The 23,496-nt window shown below is 43.7% G+C and overlaps 1 protein-coding gene across 2 annotated transcripts in view; it reads right to left on the bottom strand.

The window, feature by feature from the left end:
• KCNH1 (potassium voltage-gated channel subfamily H member 1) overlaps positions 1-23,496 on the bottom strand; it is a 253,120-nt gene that overhangs the window by 203,051 nt on the left and 26,573 nt on the right. For both annotated transcript variants that reach the window (XM_036442598.2, XM_036442599.2), the window contains exons 4-5: positions 16,483-16,611; positions 10,650-10,768 (exon numbers count right to left, since the gene is read on the bottom strand). In XM_036442598.2, coding sequence (XP_036298491.1) covers positions 10,650-10,768; positions 16,483-16,611 — 248 coding nt within the window. The remainder of the gene's footprint in view (positions 1-10,649; positions 10,769-16,482; positions 16,612-23,496) is intronic.

A 23,496-nucleotide genomic window follows, 5' to 3' on the forward strand; every position in this document is an offset into this window, starting at 1 on the left:
GTACCAAAACTGACAGAACTGAAATGTCCTTAGAAGAAAGAAAGACTCATAAAGTTTATTTATTTAAGGGAAAAAAAGACAAATTAGCTTGAGGGACCCATCAATTCTATGGACTCTCAAGTGCTTTAATAACAACAGCCATGAATTCTTAAACACCAAAAGTTGCCCACAAAGATCCAAAAATCCCAGAGTTTAGAGCAGAGAGGGATGTGCAAACAAACTACTAAAATACAATGCAACAAGTGCTAAGAGATGCCTGGATAAAAATACTTTGAGAGCAGAGAAAAAGAGACCATTAACTGACTCAGATAGTCAGGAAAGGCTTTGATGTAAGTTGATTGTCAAAATCTCTCTTGAAGGATGGCCCTCAGGCAGACAGTGCACAGAGCTTGGGCATGTTGGAGAGGTGGTGCAAGAGCTCAGTGTGGGAGAAGCTCTGTGTGGGAGAAGCCTGGTGCTGTATGCTTTTTGTAGTTGTGTTTTAGGAGCATCAAGAGAGGCCAAAGTTGAGAAATGAAACTCAATATAAGGAAAGGGGCAGGCAAGTCTTCATATGCCCTTTAAGCAAAGGCAAGAATTTGAAGTAAGAGAGGTTCATGATCATTGCTCTGTGTGAAGGCCTCAGTGTGGAAGAAGGACCGAAGAGGCAAGTCTGGAAGCACAGGGAGGCTGCTGCAGGACTCCAGGAAGCAGAGGATGTCGGCTTGAACTGGGAGCAGCACGGGGCAAAGTTGTGGGCAAACTCTAATGTCTCCTTGGGCTGAAGACCTGGCCAATCCACCACGGGCCAGGTGGGGCCCTAACACGGGTCAGAGGAGCCAGAGACCTCCAGATCATGGTCTCATGTGGATTTCTAGCTGTTATCGCTCCGGATAATGGCAGCAGAAGGACCCTGAGTCACACAAAGAGAATTTCCTCTTTGACAGTGGCCTCTGGGTACTCGCCACTTCACCACCAAACTGGCTCTGCTGATCATTGCAGGACACAGATACTGGCCACAAACACCTCTATCACCATCATCCACAACTACCCCAGACACCTGCTCTCTGTGATCAAGAGAAACCTTACTGTTTAAATGCCTTACTCCAGGCACAACCCCTCCCTCTGCACCTGTATGTGCATCTCTTTCCCTTTTCCCAAGTTCAGCTCCAAAAGCCTGCCCTGTTTAGAAACAATGTGGGTTTTTGTGACTACAAAGGGAGGACAATCGCAGTCCCCACCAGGAAGAGCATATTCAAGAAAAGGAGGGAGTTGGACGTTCAAGAGGCTGAGAATGGCATTCTAGTTATAAAGGAAAGCCTGATTTGGGGTTGCAGACATCCCGAGCTAAACAATTGCTTAATTCCTGTCATACACATCCTTCTCCATAAACCAGGCAGGCTCTATTTTTAGCACTTTTTCCATGATGCACTTGTTCTTTAATGGCAGAGATAAAGGCAGCGGGGAAACAAAGTATTAACCGTATACTCTATGTCACAGTCGAGTACCAGCACACGGGACCTTTACAAATAAAAGCCCGTATTGAAATGCAACTGGGCGACAATCTTGGTTTCTTTCTATTCTACTGGGAAATACGTCAAGTTGTATTCTTTCCTCTTGTTATTTTGAAATCTTCAGCTATATTTTTGAAATTCGAGTACTGAGAATTAGTGATGAGGTTGTCATGGAAACATTACCATCATCATCAAATCAGCTACAAAGAGTTGTCCATTATCCATGACCAAGGCTAACAACTTTCATGGGGGATTTGGGGGGAAGAGGGGAGGAGAAAGGGGTTAACGTGAAAGGAAATCAATATTGATTGAGGACCTACTAGGTGTGAGGCACTGAACTAGGTGCTTGCTGCCTTCTTTCTTCAGTCATTCGGTCAACACTGATCAAGCACTTACTAAGTGCTGGCAGTGTGTTCAATGGAACGGCTGTCGAAGAGGCAAGAGGGGCACTGCTCCTGCCTTCATGGAGCTCCTTCATCCATTGGAGGAGGCAAACAATAACAGCATCTCCAGAGGCATGCGTGCTCACCGAGGGATTTGTACATGAAAAGAGGCTTCTGACAGGGAGGCCCAACTGGCCTAGGTGGGGCCAGGGTTGCTGGAAGGCCTTGCAGGGGAGCTGTGATGTCTACGTTGAGACTTGGAGAATGGGCAGGAACCTGCCCAGCCAAGAGGAGGAGCAAAAGCTTGCAGGCAGAGGAAGGGCATGTTCCAAGGCTCGGGGGCCAGAGAGGGTTGGATGAGCCGAGTGCCACCTGGCTGACACTGAGAGTGAGCAGAGAGCTGTGGGGGAGGCTGGGGAGGACAGCTGGATATGCTAAATGGACCCTAAGAAACAGCAAGATGACGCTGAAGGATTTTTCAGCAGGGAGTAAGGAGAGGAGGCTTGCCTTGTAAAGCCCCACAAACCCTTCCAGCAGTCCTTCGGGGAGGGTAGGAACGCTCTTTCACGGGGATAGAGAAAGATGAGGGAGGCTGAGTAACTTTTACAAAGCCACACAGCTGGAATGCAGTGCTGATTTGGAGGAGGATTCAGGTCAGTCTGACTCCAAATCTCCTTCTCTTCCCACTACATCATCATGTCACTAAGGAAACAAACACACACAAAACGCTGCAGAAAAATCCTCAGACCTCATTTTAGCTGATCACTTGTATCGTGTGTTTATCAAAGTCAAATGTAGAGTTGATCCCTGGCATCATGGAACTTTTGAGTTCTCTCCTGCCTGGCTAGGGTAAACAAATTAAAATACAACAGACACCTATACACAATGGCCCTCCTAGAAATAAAGCCAAGACCCCACAAACCAAGACCCTCCCCCCACAAGACCCCAGCCCTCAGGTGAGAGAGGGATGGCCAGAAGGAATACCATGGCCCCAAGTGAGGGTGAAGCGACCAGAACCAGGTCCAGACTGGGCTTCAGGGCCAGAAGGTGACAGAACGGCCATTAGTCCAGCCCTCTCCCCACGCCCACCTTCACCGTACCATCAAGTGGCATCCAGAACCCTCTCGTAATGATCTTCTACTCTGGCACAGTCTATTCCCTCATTGACACAGTCCTGAGTATTTCAAGTCTCTTTATAAGAGGCAACATCAATTCAAAACCCAGCTACATGGGGCAGAAGCTCCTGTTGTCAAGTTCCTTTCCAAAGCAAGAGAATGCCAGGAGGGTAGGACTGTCACCTTTCCCTAAGTCTGAAGAGTCCAGTGATGTCAACATCCAAAAAAAGCAAAAACTGTAGAGCAGGCAACATCAACTTCAAGGCCTGGAGAGCCTATTTCTAGGACAAAGGATCACAACTTGGTTCACATACATCCCGGCCTGGGGGACCAGGAAGCCAGAGACCCTGACACAGGCAGCCTGGACATAGGGACCCAGCTTCCGCTCTCCCTCAGCTAAGGAGAGTGCGCCTGCTCTTCTCCTGGGAATTCAGGGAGCAGGCCTGGCTGTGCACGTGTTCACCCAGCAAACTTCAGACCCTGCCTGTGTCCAGTGCCTGTGGAGGCGGCAGGCTCAGCGTCACCTCCTGCTCCTCACGCACATCCCGCTGTGGGCAGCTGTGGCGGCACCTCGGGCAGGTCAGGGAGGCAGGGAGGCAGGGAGGCAGGGAGGTCTCCTCTGCAATTATCCCATCAAGTGCTTATTGCAGTCCGCAAAAAATAGACGTTCTGTACAAGTTCATTAAAACGTTCAAACGTAAGACTGAGTAAAACCATCGACAGCCCTGAATATTGGCAATGGTGAAAGAAGGAAGCAGCATCTAGGATTAGGCAATCAGTGTATGTTCGTACAACCTCACTGTGCGAACTTGAACTCTGGCAGTTTCTACCCAGTTTTAATTCTGCCTCCTGTTTTAATCCCACTTCCAGGGATCTCTCATTTTCACCCTCACACAAGCATTTAGAGAGCTAACAGACATCCAAGTGTCCTAAGCAAATAGGGGAAGCTTGTCCATTTACAGCAAACACACGGTGATGCTGTGTAAAGCTTAAAACAAATGTTTAGAAAGGAAGTTTAAGAAAAATTAAAGTTCAAAGCCTTGGGTCCCAGGAACATTATAGGAAATCAGTAAGAACTAAACCCAAAGAGCTCGGGAGCGTTTCAGAAGAAGGGGCTATCGGAAGAAGGTACGTGCTGTAGGGGGTGGGAGGGGAAACCTATGCTCCTGCTAGGGTGACAAGGGGCTTCCCTGATAAAAAAATAAAATAAAAATAAAAATAAATTTTTAAAAAAACCAACAACACTGAATGGAAAAGCTCCACCCCATATCTCAGAGACGTGAAAAGGAAACTAGCCATCTGTCTGAAACTTTGGGCAGAAAAGGGATTCCCTGAAAGAAATCAGAACCCCAAGCCTGTGCCATATATGAGTGTGAAGCCCGAGGCATACTGTTCACATGGTTGGATTGAAACCATTACAGGACCAGGGGAAACCTTATAGTATGTGGCCTGGGAAAAATCAACCAGGACACCCACAGGCCTCAGCCATAGGAGAACCAAAGCGCTCACACCAAAAACCCCAGTTACAGAGGAACTCCCCATAAGAAGAGAGTGAACACCAAGAAAGAGGATTTAAAGCATGTCCATATTGTGTGTCTATATTTTTAAGCAGTTTTATTCATACAGCTAAAGCCTGGAAACACCCAACTGTCATTAACTGGGTGAATGGTTAAACAAACTGTGGTATATCCACACAACAGAAAAAGGAACAAATCACCGCTACATGCACCTGGATGGGTCTTCAGGACATTACGCTGGCGAAAGCTAATCACAGAAGTTCATTCTATGTAATTCTATTTATGTATCATTCTCAAAACACCAAAATAACGCATGGTTTCCAGGGGGTAGGGAAAGGATGTGGATGTGACTATAAAGAGGTTACTAGTATATAACGGAGTTCCTTGGCGGTGAGGGAACAGGTCTGAATTTTGGTGGTAGTGGTGGCTATCCAAAGCTATACATGAAATAAAATTGCATAGAACTACGCACACATCAACACATGAATAAACTTTGTTTACCCAGTGCATATAAAAACTTATGAAATCTGAATATGGTCTTTAGTTTACTTAGCAATATCCTACACATGTCAGTTTCCTGGTTTTGATATCCTATAGAAAGGTAATATGCAAATAGTCATTACGCCGTGACAGTAACAAGGGATCAGCAGCAGGGCAGTGAGCTACAAGCTGCAGAGAGCTAGGGGAGGGCGGGGCAGTGGGCTACAGTGCGGCAGAGAGTACTCGCGCACGGATTTGTGTGCAGGGCCTAGCAGTGCTATAGTTATGTAAGATGTTAGCATTGAGGGGAGCTAGGTGAAGGGTACAGGACACTCTGTACTAGTTTTGCAACTTTCTGTGAGTCTATAATTATTGCAAAATAAAACGCTTTCAAAAATAAATGTCAGCTGTAGAGTGCAAGTTGTAAAATACCGGTGTGGTATAATTTGTGTAACTACATTAAAAACAATCACACTCCATGTTGTACGGATAAATACGTACGCAATAAAACTATTAAAAATTCAGTAGCAGTAAAAATACAACAACAGACATACAACTTCAGAATGATGATTACTTCTGGGAATAACTTCTAAAAAGGACCTAAACGTTACCTGTAATATTTAAATTTCTTAAAAAGGATCTGAAGTGAGAAACTAACATTTACTATCTAGGTGGTATAAATAAATAAATTTTGGTCAAATTACTCTCTACTATTCTGAAAGCTTGAAATATTTTTAAGTTAAAACCAACACTATACATACAAGGAGATTCACTGAAGCATTCTCTGTAAGTATCAAAAATTAGTAACAACCTGAATATGCATCTACAGGGGGAGAGCTAAACAGGTTTGGATATAGTCATTCAACAGAATACAAAGCAGCCATTAAAAAGAATCAAGGGGCAGTTTGGCTCAGTGGTTGAGTACTGACCCATCAACCAAGAGGTCCCAATTCAATTCCTCATGAGGGCACATGCCCAGATTGCAGGCCCAGTTCCCAATATGGGGCATGCAGGAAGCTGCCGATCATATGATTCTCTCTCATCATTGATGTTTTCATGTCTCTCCCTTCCTCTCTCTGAAATCAATAAAAACAGATTTTTAAAAAGGAAAGTAAAAGGGATATGTGCTCTTAGGAAAATATCCCAAACATAACAGTAAGTGGGGAGAAAAGCAAATTAGAAAATAATATGTATAGTATGACTCACATTTTCATTTCAAAAAATGGATAGAAATCCTATATACAAATATTTGTAATAAAACACATGCTCTGATTTTTTTTAAAGATAGTTTAGTTACTTCAAAGAAATAGTAAGCTTTCACTTTCTGCTTTATATACCTCTATGCTTTAAAATCTGATAAAGAATCTGTTTTATTTCTGAAACTTGAGAAATTTTTCTAAAGGGACATAAAGAACCAGGAGTCAAAATCTAATATTACTGCGCATTTACTATATGCCAACATGTTTGTACTCAGAATCTTCCTTATGCCTCATTAATCTAATGGGTACACACTCGCATTTGAACTTATAGTACCTTCCTTGGAAGAGGAGGAAACAGAAGCTCTTAGATGTGAAATGACTTGCCCGAAATCACACAGCTAAATAAGTCACCAAATGAGTTGTAACCTGTACTGCTGTCTCTGTCCATTACTCCTGTCATCTTCGTGAGAAACAGAAGCACACGGGGCAGCTACCAGATCTTGTGATGAGTTGGTGAGTATCAGGAGCTGAGAGCCAGGCAGCACTTAATGCCCCTGACATGGTGGAATGGATGTGCCAGTCCTCTAGCCATAAGTGCATACGTCAGGTTATATCCTTTTCTTTAAATATATTTGTTATTGATTTTTTACCGAGAGGAAGAGGGAGGGATAGAGAGTTAGAAACATCAATGAGAGAGAATCATCGATCAGCTGCCTCTTGCACATTCCCTACTGGGGATGTGCCCGCAACCAAGGTACATGCCCTTGACCTGAATCAAACCTGGGACCCTTCAGTCCACAGGCCGACGCTCTATCCACTGAGCCAAACCAGTTTCAGTAGGCAGGTTATATCTTGACCTGGCTCCTTCACACGGAAGAAGTGAGAGGGTGTGACAGAAAAGGTGGCTTTCCTCCACGTCTTGCCCACAGCTGCTCCATGGAGAGAGTGACCGGAACTAGAGTCGTTCCAGCCAGACCAAACCCCAGCAGGGCCACTCCTGCATGAAGGCCACACACAGAGCGGATCATACACCGGCCACAACTTCCTCCCTACCAAGGCAAAAGGCGTGACAGTGGCGAGGTGATGGCACTTGGAGCTGTGCCCTCTCAGATTCCGCTCCCAGAAAGGGTTCTCTGCCCAGCTGCAGGTGTGCAGTTAGCTGACTCCTGTTAGCTTCCTAAGGGCAGAAACCTGAGCTTTCCAAGGAAGCACTTGCCAATAGCTGGGCGAGGAGGTGACTGAGTCCAGGGACAGGACTCCTCTCACTGGCATCTCTGCTGTAGAGGGCCCTGTGGGGACGGCACGGCCTCTCTCAGATCTGCTCTGTGGCCTGATGCTTCCTGACCCCAGACTGCCTCCCTCCTTATTCTTTCAGAGACATGTGAAATGCACAGCCCAGGGGCGCAGCCAATCACAGGACTACAGATGTTTCTTCTCCCTCACACCCTACCACCACCTCACTGAGGGCCTCTTTGCCCATTTCTTCTACCCAGTACATCCTTGCCCAGCTTTCAACAAAGAGTGGCAAGGCATACTCACAGGCAAAAATAAAGCACAATGTGAAGAGACAGAGCTAGCAATAGAACCAGACCCAGACATTCAGGGATGTTGGAATTATCTGACCAGGAATCTAAAACAATTATGACTAATAGGCTAAGGGCTCTCGTGGAAAAAGTAACACATAAAACCAGGTAGATAATGTAAGCAGAGAAATGGAAATTCAAAGAAAGAACCAAAAACACTGTAACTGAAATGAAGAACGACTTGAAGGAGCTCATTAAGAGACCGAACACAGCTAAGGAAAAATATATCTGAGTTTGAGGCTTTGTCAAATAGAAACCTCCAAAACTGAAACGCAAAGAGAAAAAGGGCTCCCCAAAAATAGAACAGAATGTGCGAGCACTGTGGGACAACCACAAAAGGAGTTCAGATATAGGTAATGAGAAAGCCAGAGGGAGGAGCGAGAAACAGAAAAGCAATAATGATTGAGAATTTCTCTACATTTATGCCAGACATAAAACTACAGAGCCAAGAACAGAGGACTCCTAGCCAGATAAATGACCAAAACAGACAAACAAATAAACACACACACCAAACAAGAGACAGGAGAGAGAAATTAGGAATATTTTGTTATAAGGTATTTGCAGCACAGTGTTATTTGAAAGCAGACCTAGATTAGTTGTAATTGTATATTGCAAACTCTAGGACAACCACTGGAGAAAAAAAAAAAGCAAGAAAAAAAGTATAATTGATGTGCTAAGAAAGAAGTGAAAGCAGAATCATATAAAATGTTTAATTAAAACTACAAAAGGCAGAAAAAGAGTGTAAGATAAATAGGAACAAAGAACAAGGGCACAAATAGAAAAGAGCTAATGTAAATATTAATCCAACTATATCAATAATCACTTTAAACATCGTAACAATCCTTAATGGTAATGCACCCAACAACAGAACATCAAAATCCTGAGCAAAAACTGATAGAACCACATGGAGAAACCGATGAATCCATTATTAAAGCTGGAGACCTGAACACCCCTCTATCAGAAATGGACAGAATCAGCAGGCGGAAAATCAGTAAGGATCTATATAGCACCATCAATCACCTGGGTATACCTGACAACAGCAGCAGAATACACTTTCTTCTCAGCTCACCTGCAACTTTCACCATGCTAGACCACATTCTGGGCCATCAAACACACCTTCACAAATTTAAAAGAGTAAAAATTACACAATGTCTGCTCTCAGACCACAATGAAATTAAATCTGAAGTCAATAACAGGAAGATAGCTATAAAGTCCCAAAGTACTTGGTCAACACACTTCTAAATAACATGGGATCAAAGAAATCTCAAGACACATTTAAAACTATTTTGAAGGGAATGAAAATGAAAACACAGCTTATCAAAATGTGTGGCCTGCAGTGAAAGCAGAGGTTAGGAGGAAATCTATAGCACAGAATGCGTATATTAGAAAAGAAGAAAGATCAAAAATCAATCATCTAAGTTCCCACCTTAGAAAACTAGAAAAAAAAAGGAAAAGAAAAAAAAAACCACAGCCAATTAAATCCAAAGTATTCAGAAGAAAAGAAATAATAAAAATTAGAGCAGAAATCAATAAAAGTCAAAACAAGAAACCATTAGAGAAAATCAACAAAATCAAAAGCTGGTTCTTTGGAAAGATCCATGAAATTGGCAAGCCTCTAGCCAAGTTAACTAAAATTTACTGCCCCTGGGATGTGACCCAGATGTTTGTGTCACATTGCCAAGTAATGAGCAATTTCTTATGCTAGACAGGTAGACAAAAACACTAACATCCTTTCCTTTTTTTCATCCATTTGATCAGTTAAAAAACACTTACTATCGATGAGCATGTACTATGTGTCAGGCACTGTTTTAAGTGCCTAGAACATATTAGTGGACAATAAATAAACACAATCAATAAGTAAACTGTATAGTACATTAGTGGGGATTAAATGGAGAAAACTATAGAGCAGGTTGAGTTATATTTTTTTATTTTGTTATGAATGTTTATATAAAACATATACCTGTGTATACACTGAGTGGCCAGATTATTATGATCTCTGAATGCATAATAATCTGGCCACTCAGTGTATATCCTATATAATAAAAGGCTAATATGCAAATTGTCCCCTTGACCAGGAGTTTGACCAGCAGGCAGGCTGGCCAACCGCCCATGTCACCTCCCCCTGGCCAGGCTGGCTGGACCCCACTTGTGCATGAATTCATGCACAGGGCCACACACACACACACACACACACACACACACACACTGAGTGGCCAGATTATTATGCATTCAGAGATCATAATAATCTGGCCACTCAGTGTATATGCTAAGCAAATACTTTTATTTTTTTCCCTCTCTTATCCTCTCATCATCCAACATAAAATGTATTCATTATAGTTAAGTTTATATATTTTGAGTATTTAAATTACAGAATACCAAAAAGTGTGACTATCACCCAAGGACTTGTCCCAGCAAAAGGGAGTACCACCCTGGCTTGTGGGACCATACATGGTTTACATGGTTTTATTTTCTTTTTGCTTCCTGTATCTTCTTTTCCTTTGATTGTATATATTGTTCAAATTATATATATATATATATACATATATATATATATATATGTATATATATATATATAGTCTACAGGTACAGCCCCCTTTCGTGTATATATAGCCCTTCTAGCTTCTTCCCTACTTCTTCAAGAAAGTGAACTGACACGTGTAAGCTCAAGCAACTTGGAACTTAGCTGTCTGCAGTCCCTTTTACAGATGGGAGTTTGGCCCCTTACCCCAAGTCAGACATCGTGGTATGCAGCCCAGCCAGGTGGAGAGTCTGGGGATCCTGAAGGTCCCCTCGAAGCCAGCACACTTGCTGTGCACCATTTCCTCAGCCCCTGGGCCTCACACAGGTGAAGTGTAAGATGAGCTGACGCTCGCCCTTACCTCAGCCAGGCGGGAGTGCTTGAGCACGTTCTCGCCTTTCTGCACGCTGGGAGCCAGCTGCTGCAGGACACCTCTGCTGCTCGTCAGCGCTCTGGTCAGCCGAGCAAACTTCCCCCAGCCTAAAGCGTGCAGAAGAGAAAAGAGAAAAGTTCAGCCATGTCCTGAAGGTACACGGACATTCCCACCACAAGTGACACCGTCAGAAGCAGACACCCAGGTCTTCCCGAGCTCCCTCCCTGTCATCACAAGGAAGCCGTGCTGCTCAGAAAAGCACATAGAGATGCTCCAATCTGTGCAGCTTTCCCCTGTGCTCTCGCTGTATCCCCATTATAACGTTGTGATGTAGGTAGAGCAGGTTTTAGCACCTGTTCACAAAAGGGAAACTGAGGCTCAGAGTGCCTAGACAACTAGGAAGAGTCTAGAACCCTGATCTCTCCAATCTGGCCCACGGCTTTCCGGCCAGACACTGGAGGCAATCATGGTGCTTCTCTGACCTTGTGACTGAGCTCAACCCCCGCCTCTGATCTATCAGAAACCCAGCTCACCCCAGGTTTCAGCCATTCCATACATTACATTCTCCAAAGCCAAGAGAATAAAAAGTGAATTCAATCCGTGAGTAAGTGGGGGGAAAGCACTGGCAGACTTTCGTCTGCTCTGGGGTTGGGGGAAGGACAGTTGGTGACAGGTCCCCTTAAAACAAGAAACTCAGAGAGACTCAGACTGAATTCAGGATCCAAAGTCCCAGAAAGAATCTGGATACAAATCCCATCTCTGCCCCCAGCTTTGTAATCCCCAACAAGCTACCCGGGTTTAGTTATCTTATCTGTAAAGTGAAAGTTAAAATACTCCACCTCCCCACAGTCATGGTGCATTTGTCTGGTAAAACAAGTGGGCTCTGATCAACAGGCTATAGCTGAGGTTGTCGGAGGCCTCCTTGGCCATCTGGACTAGTCAGTCAATCCAGGAAAAGGAAAATACTGATCTTTTTCTAATCCAGCCCACTTGATACCCACAATCTAGGATGTATGGGTCATCTTTACTGAGAATTTAAGACATATGAGTGATCTTTTTATAGTCCCCAAAGACAGCCGAAACTGGTTTGGCTCAGTGGATAGAGCGACAGTCTGCGGACTGAAGGGTCCCAGGTTTGATTCCGGTCAGGGGCATATACATTGGTTGAGGGCACATCCCTGGTGGGGGGTGTGCAGGAGGCAGCTGGTCGATGATTCTCTCCCATTGATGTTTCTAGCTATCTATCCCTCTCCCTTCCTCTCTGTGAAAAATCAATAAAATATATATATATATATATTTTTTTTTAAAGATCCCCAAAGACAACTATCCCTTCCAAAATCCAACAACCCATTTGCATTAAGGTTGACCAAGGCAACTGCCTCACAAAACCCCTGAAAGCCTTTTGGGGTTCTCAAGGCCAAGCTTGGAGTTGAGGATCCCCAGAAAATAAACAGAGTATGCAACTATTTTTACATGACAGCTAAAATCAGGACAAGGCAATTTTGTTTTTTGTCCTTTGAAGTTTGGCAGTATTCAGTGCCTGGAGCACCTTCCCAACACAGACTCCAAATCCAGAGGACAATGCAGCTAAGCAGAAGAATGGTCCTGAATCCTCCCCAGACCAGAAGGAATGGGACTCCAGCTCCTCTGAGAGTAGGCCCAGGGATACCAGGAAAGACATCCACAGGCCCCTCCCTGGGGACTCGTGTCTCGTCACTTTGAGTAGACGGTGCAGGGGACCCCAGTAATGTAACCTCAACCCCCGTGGGGAGGCCACCCTAATCTGTAGAGTCACAGATTCTCTGAGAGGAGCTGGTGCTATAACCCAACATCCAGAAGGGAACAATGGACACAGGAGGCCAGGATGGATGGCCGATGTGGACACTGCCTAAATGTCCTCAAGTCTTCCTCCCCCATCTTTTCCCTATTTATAATCAAAAATCTATAATGAGCTGAAACCAGTTTGGCTCAGTGGATAGAGCGTCAGCCTGCAGAATGAAGGTTCCTGGGTTCAATTCCAGTCAAGGGCATGTTCCTCGGTTGCAGGCACATCCCCAGAAGGGGTGTGCAGGAGGCAGCTGATCAATGTTTCTCTCTCATCAATGTTTCTAACTCTTTATTCCTCTCTGTAAAAAAATCAATAAAATATATTTTTTTAATCTACAATGGTGTCTTCAAGTAGCAATCACGGAATCATCACCTCTCCATCATCCGAAGGGAAGAAGATAAAATGGTAACACCAGGGGGGAGATGGGGCCCATGGCTTGTATCCATTACTCTGTTTCTTTCCCAAGATTGCCTCACAAATCTCCCACGTGAAGACGCATTAAAACAGCTCAGCAGTTACAGCCACTTGCCAGAGCTCTCATCTCCAAATATTCTAAATCTCTGGCCTTCAAACATCTCCTCTGGAATTTTCCATCCTTTTGTCGTCTGTATTTGGATCAAGTTTAACTACATAAATTCAGACGTCAATACATGCATCTTTGAAAATGGATTTGCTCCTTTTCATGTGAGATTACTTGGTGGGGTTCTGAGGAAGAAACAAGAGGGGGTGACTCATTCTTTGGTGAGCGATGCAGAGAGAAGAGCCTGAGCCTTCCACTCCGGCTCTTCCCTGCACACTTGCCCAAGGCTCCTGGCTCAGCAGGGAGAATGGGACAGAGAAAAACGCACTGTAGTCTATTCCCAATTACCCATAATGACAGAAAAGCAAGAGATAAGAAATAATAAACCCCCTGGAGCATCACAGATTCTTATTTCAGCCAGGAATTTCCACTTTCTCATAAAGCCTACACACACACACACACACACACACACACACACACACACCCCAAAGCTGTTCCCAAGCAGCAAACCTAGCTTGGCCTTCACTCCTGCTCCATACCATCTGTGAGTACTTTTTGTCAGAGAGCAAAGGAATAAGCCAAAAGATGGACAGAAAAGAGAAGAAGAGGAAGCCAGGGGCCTGGATAATTCATCTGAAGGATCATGAACTTTAAACGAAGGAGGGGGCTCAGAGAGCTTTCCCAGGCCCATCACCTGTGCTCAGAGCTCTGGAGAAAGGCCATTGACTTAGTGTCAGTTGTTAAACAGACTATTCCCATGTGTTTCCTCCTTTGTAGGATGTTTGTGGGAAAATATTAGACACCAACTGGCTTCTTGAATCCATTATTAGGATGCACTTGCCCCATTCCCAAGCCCAAAGTTAGGCACTGCATGATCAGAGAAAATAAAGTCATTTTAGAGACAATCAGCACAAGTGACTTTTAAAAAAGACTGATCTGCTGATGGGAAAGCATCTCATGCCATTAGGTCCCAGAGCAAGGATCGGGGGATTTTCCTGGGGCTTTGGATTATCCATCCTTCCTTTCCCTCTCAAAAGTGCACTGTAAACAAGCCTAAGTCAGCAACACTCTTAACACCCTGAATGCTGATGGGAGTGTGGGACCGAGACGCCGCCGCTGGGTCTGTGGGATCTCACAATGAGAGAGCACATGCAAGGAGAAATGTCAAGTCAGAGAGCGACCCAGCCACAGGGCAGCTCATTCTCCACCTCAACTTGATCCTTGAGGCCAGAACCGCAGTTTATAGGCTTAGGAACAGGGCCTACAGAACGATCACGCTCCATAAACAGACTAGTATAAAATCTGACCTTGTCCTGAGCAGACCACCAAATCGACATGGGCCAGGGGCACAGTGACATGACAAGTGGGAGGGTCTAAGCGTGTCTGCCATGGCTTCTGAAATGGACAGGCTTATATGGAGATGTTAGGCATGATCCACTAGCAGTGCGTGCGTGTGTGTGTGTGTGTGTGTGTGTGTGTGTGTGTGAAGGAAATACATCATTGAAGCAGGCTAAATGAAGTGGAACATTTTATTTCTGAAAAATAAACCTAAGTGAGTCTCAGCACATCACTCATATAAGTGAGTCTCACTTATCACACAAAATGTGACTTATCTCTTCTCTCAGGTTTCCTGAGAATCAAATACAGGCAGCAGGTGACATGTGAGGCATGTTCTCTATTGAGTATGCCTTCTCCACTAAATAGCACCTACACGTCACCTAAAAATGTTTCAATGGTGATGAAAACATTCTGGCTCGATCTCATCACACAGTTTAAGTTGTAAAGAGGAAATTTGCAAAACATAAGTGTCACAATATCTGATTCCCTTTAAAATATTATTTGTGAGGCCCTAACCGGTTTGGCTCAGTGGATAGAGCATCAGCCTGTGGACTGAAAGGTCCCAGGTTTGATCCCGGTCAAGGGCATGTACCGTGGTTGCAGGCACATCCCCCGTAGGAGGTGTGCAGGAGGCAGCTAATCGATGTTTCTCTCCCATCACTGTTTCTAATTCTCTATCCCTCTCCCTTCCTCTCTGTAAAAAATAAAAAATATATATTTAAAAAATATTATTTGTGAGTTTATTCAGTTAAAGCAAATGGCCTTTCTAGGTGGTAGCAAGATGACACTCAATCATGAGTGAGCCTATCACCAAGTACTAGCTAGCTCTTGAACTGAGAAATCTTCCGGTCAGAAGTTAGAAAGCCGGGAATCCCACATCTGCAGGAGAAAGGAAGCCTGCAGGAGGCCGAGACACTGGTAGGAGACCTCACCAGTAGTCTTAAACCAAAAGGCAAGCTGAAACTGATTTACTACACTATCAGTAAAAAAAGAAATAAAGAAAGAAAGAAAGAAAGAAAGAAAGAAAGAAAGAAAGAAAGAAAGAAAGAAAGAAGAAAAAGAGTGCACTGGTATACACAGCACTGTGCTCTGAGCTCTGTGCGTGTGAGCGCCCACATGTGCTAGGATTTTAAATATCCTCACAGTACACAGCCCCTGAGAGCATCCACATAATTAATGCTCTTTAGTCCCTCCTGTAATTCCCATTTAACAATCGTAATTTGGTCACATCGAGAATAATAGCCCCAGTTTGCCTCCCCTGGGTTCCACTCTCCTCTCTCTGCTGTGTCTCGGGAAACCACGGGCGCAGCACTCTCTGGCAGAGCTGGGAAGTCAACCACAGGCACGGAGCCAGGGAGCACTGCAGTCTGAATGAGCGCCTAGCCTCCCAGCTACCATGCGTAGACAAAGAGGGATGGGAAAGAATGCCATGACACCCTCAACTCCCAAACCTCTGGGAACAACGTGCCACCTTCTGTACATCCTGGTGAGCGGGCCTCTTCAGGAGGACAGTCGTTCTAGGAATCTGAGCTGTCTCCTTTCCAATATTATCCCAACGAAACATGCACGTGCTATGGCTGAAGTGTGTGATAATGTCTGTGGTCACAGCTGATTGAATGACACACACAGAAAGGTCACCCGTGCTCATTAATACCATGTTTCAAACAAATGAACTTGCTGCAGACTTACTCAACCACACGGATAGAAATGGGCTAAAATCTACATTAGCAATCTTGATACCCTAGTACTCAAATTTAAAGATGTGTGTGTATATAAAGATGAATGTGGCCAAGGACTACCTCATTTAGGTGACTGACATCTGTCATGTGAAATCCCAAGAGGATTCCCATGATGCCAGAGGTACCCAACTACCTTCTTCTAAACGTCATTGGAAAGGATTGATCTGAACAGGTGTAAGACTGATTCACATGCTTTCCAAAACAAAGCTTTTCTTCTCCTCTTCTCCTCCCTCAACACATTCCAGGCAATAAAACGCTTTAATATCAACGTTTAAATCTTGATCTTTGTGCAGAGATTTCCTTGGCAACCTCCAGTTCTCTGTAATGCGGCTCACAATGCAGGCAAAAAAAAAAAAAAAAAAAAAAGCCACAAATATACAAATCAGAATTACAAACCTTTACATGAATCATCCTCAATGGGCTGCTTGAAAGCTGTTATGTCACTGAAAGTGCAAAGAAATAAAACCACTTTGTCCTGTTCGTTTCGAATTGGAGCAATTTTCACAAAGAACCACACAGGTGTCCCTGAAAGAAAGAGCAAAAGGCTGGTCAGTCATTTGAATTCTCATTTAAAGGGCTATGGAAGCAAAGACTTGAGAATAAATAGCTACAAATATTAATTCTTTAAAAAAAATTCACTCCTTCAGGTACTGGGGTTATTATACAATTAATTTCTCTTCTTGCTGGGATAAAAACCTTCACAGTGACTACTTAGTGGGGTTTTTCTCCTGTAAAACAATGTAAAAATAATTTTAACTCTTGTAAAACTATTAGAAAAATCCCTCCACATGTATGGTAATAGCTAAGGTCCAGAGACACAAAGACTTACTTTAGACCATGTGATGGAGTAAAGATCAGGGGCCAGCATGGGCACTGCCAACATGGCCAGCAAACCATGCAAACCCAAATTTCCTAACGGGCCTCAGGGTCAAAATCCAGTGTGGAAATCCATCCAATGTGGCTCATACGCTCAATCAACCAAGGACCAGAAACTATATTTCTAAGTCTCTCTCTCCAAAATAAAGGTCCAAATACAATAGCAAGTGACAACACATGAAGAAGGGGAAGAATCACCACAACGGTTCTCCAGCAAATGCTCCCCGAGGAAGGGAGTTTTCCAGGCGGGTTGGGGTTGTGATTACATTAGGACCTCAGGAAGCTCAATAAAAGCAGTTCAACTTTTAGTCCTCGCTTCCTGAGCTAGAAATGAGCTTTTCCAAAGCACTGTCCTAATCCACAGAAGTTCTCTGGGCAGAGCTCCTCACAAAGTCAGTCTCCAGCTTCCAAAACATAATGAGGGAAAACAAGTGTTTTTCTATCTCCAGAGGACATCAGCAAGTCTCACCGATCAATTCTGTGATACACAATTAAATGAGACACAGAGCAATGACAAATCCCTCCCTCCCTATCTAGTGCTTGTCTCCCAGTCCCTAAAACAGCATCCGGCATATAAGAACCTACCATCTGTTGAGTTTTGCATCACTGAGCTAGTATTTTACTATTTTATAACCATTTTCAAGTTAAAATACAACTGATAATTCTCTATGTTAAGTATTAGAGAAGCTCCCGGCACTGGGCTCAGTGTTTATTTTACTTTATTTTAGGAGATAGAAAGCAAATAACTCAATGAATCTTGGAGATGGAAATAGATCCCCAAGAAGTCCCCTGAGTCTCTCTGCCCACAATCACATCAGTTTCCATATCATACAACACAGATTGACAGACATCTTTGATTCACATTAGGATTAGCCATTCTAACTTAATAACTAGTTTACATATCCAGCCACACCACTTATACATATATAAATATGACTAACCCATGTAAAACAGGCAGCAAATAGACTAAAAGAGAAATGTCCACCTTAAATCTTAATTATCTATGGGTTCATCTAGAGTTAATTTTCATTCTCTGTCCATTTTCCCTTTCCATAATTTTCAACTGCCAGTTTCTGGGCGCTCTTAGAAGACAACCGGATTATAATGTCACTAAGAAAAATGTCTTTTGAAAGAAGAATCCACTATACAAAGATCACAAATAGCTTTCCAAAATGAGAAAATGCGGCCTCTGAATTACCCACTGTTTTTGGAGCGTTTGTGTTACACTGCTTCTCCCAGTCCCCTCCTAAGAAGCTGTGGGGTTTAAAATCATTTTCAATTAAGCAACAGAAAACTAAAAAGAAAACATCACACCAACTGAGCCTACGTACCCACAGTTCTCGGGTGTATCCTAGCTGGTAAGACAAAAAGCAAACAAATCAAAAAACCATTTTCTTTTTGCTCTAAAGAAAATCTGGTGTGATTTTCGTTTAAGGGGGTAAACCAGAAAGCACTTCTAATTATCGAAGCTATAAATCAGATGAGAGGACAGCCATGATGGATGTCTAACACCAGCAGTCCTGTCTTGCTGGAATCCCCATCACCCTCCCCTTCACAGCTTCCACCATGGGTCAGCCTCCTCTGTGCTCAGCCTATGAACATTCCCGTTGGGGCTATACCATCTAATCTTTATATTCCATTCATGACTACTGGGACTGATGACAACCTACATCTTCCAGATCAGGAGAGCCACTATGTCAGTCATGTTGAGGGGCCTCTTCATTTTATTACAGTTCCAGCTCATCATGAATTCTCCCCATTTCAACAGTTCAGACTGTTTAAAATGGAGTCCTTCTCTTCACTAAACTGTACCCACCGCTTGCTTCCAGAAGTGTTCCCCTATTAAACACATGCTATTCTGATCAGCCCTTTTTCAGTATCTAAATATATATATTGTGTGCCAAAAATTCGCATCGTTGGTCTGTATTGCCTTCGAGTCCATCTCCAGCAGATCATTTGAAAGTGTTGAGGGAGGAACCTTCTTTTCTCTGATCTGAGGTTTCTCTGTACGGGGACATCTTTCAATGTAACACTCCAGGCCTTTTTCCTGGACTGCTAATTTGGGAGACAAGAATTGGACATGCGCAGCTTGACTACTTCTCCCATCTACTTTCTTAGAGATTGATTTGCATTCTACTCTGCTCCTCTATTTTATAAATGTTGGGCGGCGGCGGTGTCAAAGGACAGAGCAGATGGCTGCTAGGAGGAGAACTGAAGTTCTCCCATGCTACCTGGGATAGGTAGGTAAGTCTAATCCCAAGATTCAAGAAACTGCTGACCTAAAAAAAAAAAAATAGTAATTTTATCTGCATAAGTGGGTTTATTTAGGAATAGCAAAGAATTACAATTCCAGGTATAGAAGCTATGGCACAATCTTTCTCTTTTTTTTTTTTTTTTTTTTTTTTTTTTTTTTTTTTTGAGAAGAAAGAGATGGGGGGCAGGGGTGCATTGGGAAGGGCTTCTACAAACATTGGAGGAAGCTGGGAGTTCCAAGCGCAGTAGTTTTCACTGGCAGAGTTATTGAAAGGGCTGAGCTGTTGCCAGGCCAGGATAGTTAAGTATCATAGAAACATCTTCTTGTTAAAGATGCAAAGTATGGGTCTCTTCTGGTTTGGGGTAATTGATGATTGGTAGGCTGTGACAGCTCCCCCCTACGGGCCCTCCCAACTCTATTTTAGTTGAGGTTCCCTTTATTTTCACAAAACTCTCTCACCCACAGATATAAACTACATTTTCCAGGGTCAGTTTTACTAGTCATAAAGATGATGCTTTATCCTCCATTTGCCCAATTTCTACATCTCTCTCAGTCAGTTCTGTTCACAGGCAGGGAAAGATGGTCCTATGTAATGACCCCATCAAACCTTTACAATTGAGAACTGTGTCTTTAACTAGATCATAATCCACTCCAAGGAGATTTGATCTACTTTATGCCTTATCATCCAGCACCCCATATTCCAATGGCATCTAATGAGGGTCACATCAGGCCACTGCATTGCCCAACTCCAGGGGCTGCCATCCTAAAGTGGTGAAACTCAACCACCTTGGCAGGGTAGGTCTCTAGAAATGCTTGCTGAGTTTCAAAGTAATAAATCCTGCTTCCAGTGTCTTCACAGTCACTCAGACCTGCCTCTATCCCAAATTATCACTACCCAAGAAATCTAGAAAAGCAAGTAAATGGGTTTAAAGTGTCAGCTCTAAAATTCTTCCAAAGGACAACATGAGTCCCTCCTAGGTGTCACAGACCATCTTTTCCTTTTAAGAGATAAGCCATATATATATATGACTCCGTTCAGACCTAGATCTGCACAGGGCAGCTGGCCTAGAGGGATCTCTCCTAGAATCCAGACTTTGCAACAGGATCCATTCCATAAAGATATAAGAAAGAATATAAATGCACAAATAAACGCACACAATTGAAATTCTGCCTCCTCGCCCAACTATCTGTAGTGGAAAAACCAAGAAAAGCAAGTATTTGAGGTCCTCTTTCTGTGAAAAGGACAAAGAGACAATGATAAACTTTCTACTAAAGGAAGATCAATACACACATCCAGGAGAAACAGCACCTGACAACCCTACTGAGAGCAAAGGCTGCTGCTGCTGCCGGGAGAGCAGCTCTTATCTGGCGGAGGATGCCCACTGGAGGGCAGTTCCAGTCAAGCTCCTCCTTCTGGTCACTCTGTGATTCGCACCCCCTGCATAGCTCTTCTGGGTCATATACTGATGAACCTGGCACCTAGCCTGGCAGTCAGATAACAAAACAGCAAGGCTCAGGTGTATGAGAGTATTTTTAGCCTCCATCATCTTCTCCCTTGCCTGGGCCTTCTCCCCAGGACTCTCTGTAACCAGGCAGCCAGGCTACATTCAACAACAACAGAATCAGCCAAACCACTGCAATTGGCTCTTGGGAAGGGCCGCATGAGCTGGGCCATTCAGACAGGTCCAGAGGCTGGACCGGGGAATGACAGCCTGCCCCAGGAAATAGACCAGTGGCCTGCAGTCAACTTCATTAAGACAAATGACTAGTGCAGAGAGGATGAGACAGCACCAGGGGGACATAGTTGGCCACTGGCCACTAGGACATCTGATTTGGAATCCCAAGCCCTGGGTTTGATCCCTATCTCCTTGTTTATTCTGTGGCTTGGCCGGGTCACTTTGACTTCCCTAGGAGTCAGTTTTCCTCGTTTTCAAATGGGGATAATAGACCTTCTTAAGATAAAGTATGTTGGATACATAGGTATTTAAAACTATTTCTTTCCTTTCTCCCTTCCTTTTAAATTCTTCACCTTGTTGAACCGGTTTGGCTCAGTGGATAGAGCGTCAGCCTGCGGACTCAAGGGTCCTGGGTTCGATTCCGGTCAAGGGCATGTACCTTGGTTGTGGGCATATCCCCAGTAGGGGGTGTGCAAAAGGCAGCTGATCGATGACTCTCTCTCATTGATATTTCTAAGTCTCTGTTTCTCTTCCTTCCTCTCTGTAAAAAATCAATAAAATATATATATTTTTAAAAATTCTTCACCTGCCCAACTGAGATGCTCAATCTCACCTCACAGGGTTGTTTGGATGACTTAAAAAGTGATATATGTCAAGGCATTTAATGAAACTCCGAACCTGCCTCCAACTGTTTTAAAGGAAGGGGTTCAGTCTCAACCATAACAAGGGGAAAGCTGGAGTTGGGGTGGCGGGGGGGGGGGGGGGGGGGGGGGAAGGGGCGAGGAACCAATGCTTACACCTCAATGTAATAAAAATTTGATTAAAGAACAAAAAGCAAAATCTAAATAGAGAGAGTTACACTGCTTGTAGATAAGAAAATTCAATTTTGTAAAATGTCAGACCTCCCCCTTTAATATATAAACTTTAATACAATTTTAATCAGAATATCAATTATTCTTTTTCCCTTTGTTTTCCTTGGAGCTTGATGAATGAAAAATTCAATTCAAATTGAAAAATAAAAGTAGAATGGCCAAGAAATTTTTGAAAAGAAAAATGACAGGAACTACCTAATGCAGTAATTAAGGGCCACTGGCATTGGACCTAAAAAAAAAAAAAAGCAACAATAAAAATAGTGATATCATGTATTGAGTGCTTACCACAATGAAGCCAAGCCCTGACACATGGGTTACTTCTCACAACTCTGTGAGATGAAATTGCTACTAAGACATTATCCCCATTTTAAATGTGGGGAACACCAGTGGGAGAGCATTTTTTTTAAAATATATTTTAGTGATTTTTTTACAGAGAGGAAGAGAGGATAGAGAGTTAGAAACATCGATGAGAGAGAATTATCAATCAGCTTCTGCCTGCACACCCCTCCACTGGGGATGTGCCCACAACCACGGTACATGCCCTTGACCTGGATCGAACCTGGGATCTTTCAGTCTGTAGGCCGATGCTCTATCCATTGAGCCAAACCGGTTTTGGCTGGGAAAGCATTTTTAATCAGACTTACATATCTAATAGATTACAAAAGGATGCCCAAGCTGGTTCGGCTCAGTAGATAGCATGTTGGCCTGCGGATTGAAGGGTCCGTGGTTTGATTATGGTTAAGGCATGTGCCCATGTGGTGGGCTGGATCTCCAGGAGGGGGTGTGCAGGAGGCAGCCAATCAATGATTCTCTCTCATCATTTATGTTTCTACCTTCCTCTCCCTCTTCCTTCCTCTCTGGAAAAATATTATAAAAGGATTTCTTGAAAAAGACAGGAGAGAAACAAGCCCAGGAATGTTAGAAAGTTAGCGTATAAAGAAAGGGGCATTTCAAATTAGAAGGAAAGAGCTGTTTTCTTTCAAAATAGTACAAAAATCCCCCATTATTGTGGTTTCATTTTCCACGATTTTAGTTACCTGGGGTCAATTTTATTTCATGGAAAATTCCAAAAATAAACACTTCAAAGTTTTAAGTTGCACATCGTCCTGAATAGTGTGGTGAAATCTCGAACTGTACTGAGTCCTGGGCTGAAATCACGTTGGTCCTGCCATGCCGCCCGGGATGTGACCCATCCCTTGGCCCAGCATCTCCACTCTGTCTGTGCACCCTGACCACCAGTCACTTAGCAGCTGTCTCCGTGATCAAATCGCTGCCGCAGTATCACAGTGCTTCCACCCTTATTTTACCTAATAATGTCTCCAAAGCGCAACGGTAGGGATGCTGGCAATTCAGACATGCCCATGAGAAGCCGTTGAGTGCTTCCCTTAAGAGAAAAGGCGGGACAATATATGTAGGCTTCAATACTCTTCAGGGTTTCAGACACCCATGGAGGGGGTCTTATAATGTATCCCCCGCAGATAAGGAAGGACAACTATACTGAGACAGTGTGGAAAGTAAATTAAGTTAGAATACTATGCCACGTAACATATAAAATTAAACTCCTGCCCAGCCAGTATGGTGGATTGGTTAGGCCAGTACAGCTCAGTTGGTTGAGCATTGTTCCACAGATCGAGAGGTCATCAGATTCGATTCCAGTCAGGGCACATGCCTGAATTTCAGGCTCAATCCCTAGTAGGAGGCAGCCGATTGATGTTTCTCTCTCATTGATGTT

This window comes from Pipistrellus kuhlii, unplaced genomic scaffold (genome assembly GCF_014108245.1).
Source record: "Pipistrellus kuhlii isolate mPipKuh1 unplaced genomic scaffold, mPipKuh1.p scaffold_m20_p_18, whole genome shotgun sequence".
Classification (NCBI taxonomy): domain Eukaryota; kingdom Metazoa; phylum Chordata; class Mammalia; order Chiroptera; family Vespertilionidae; genus Pipistrellus; species Pipistrellus kuhlii.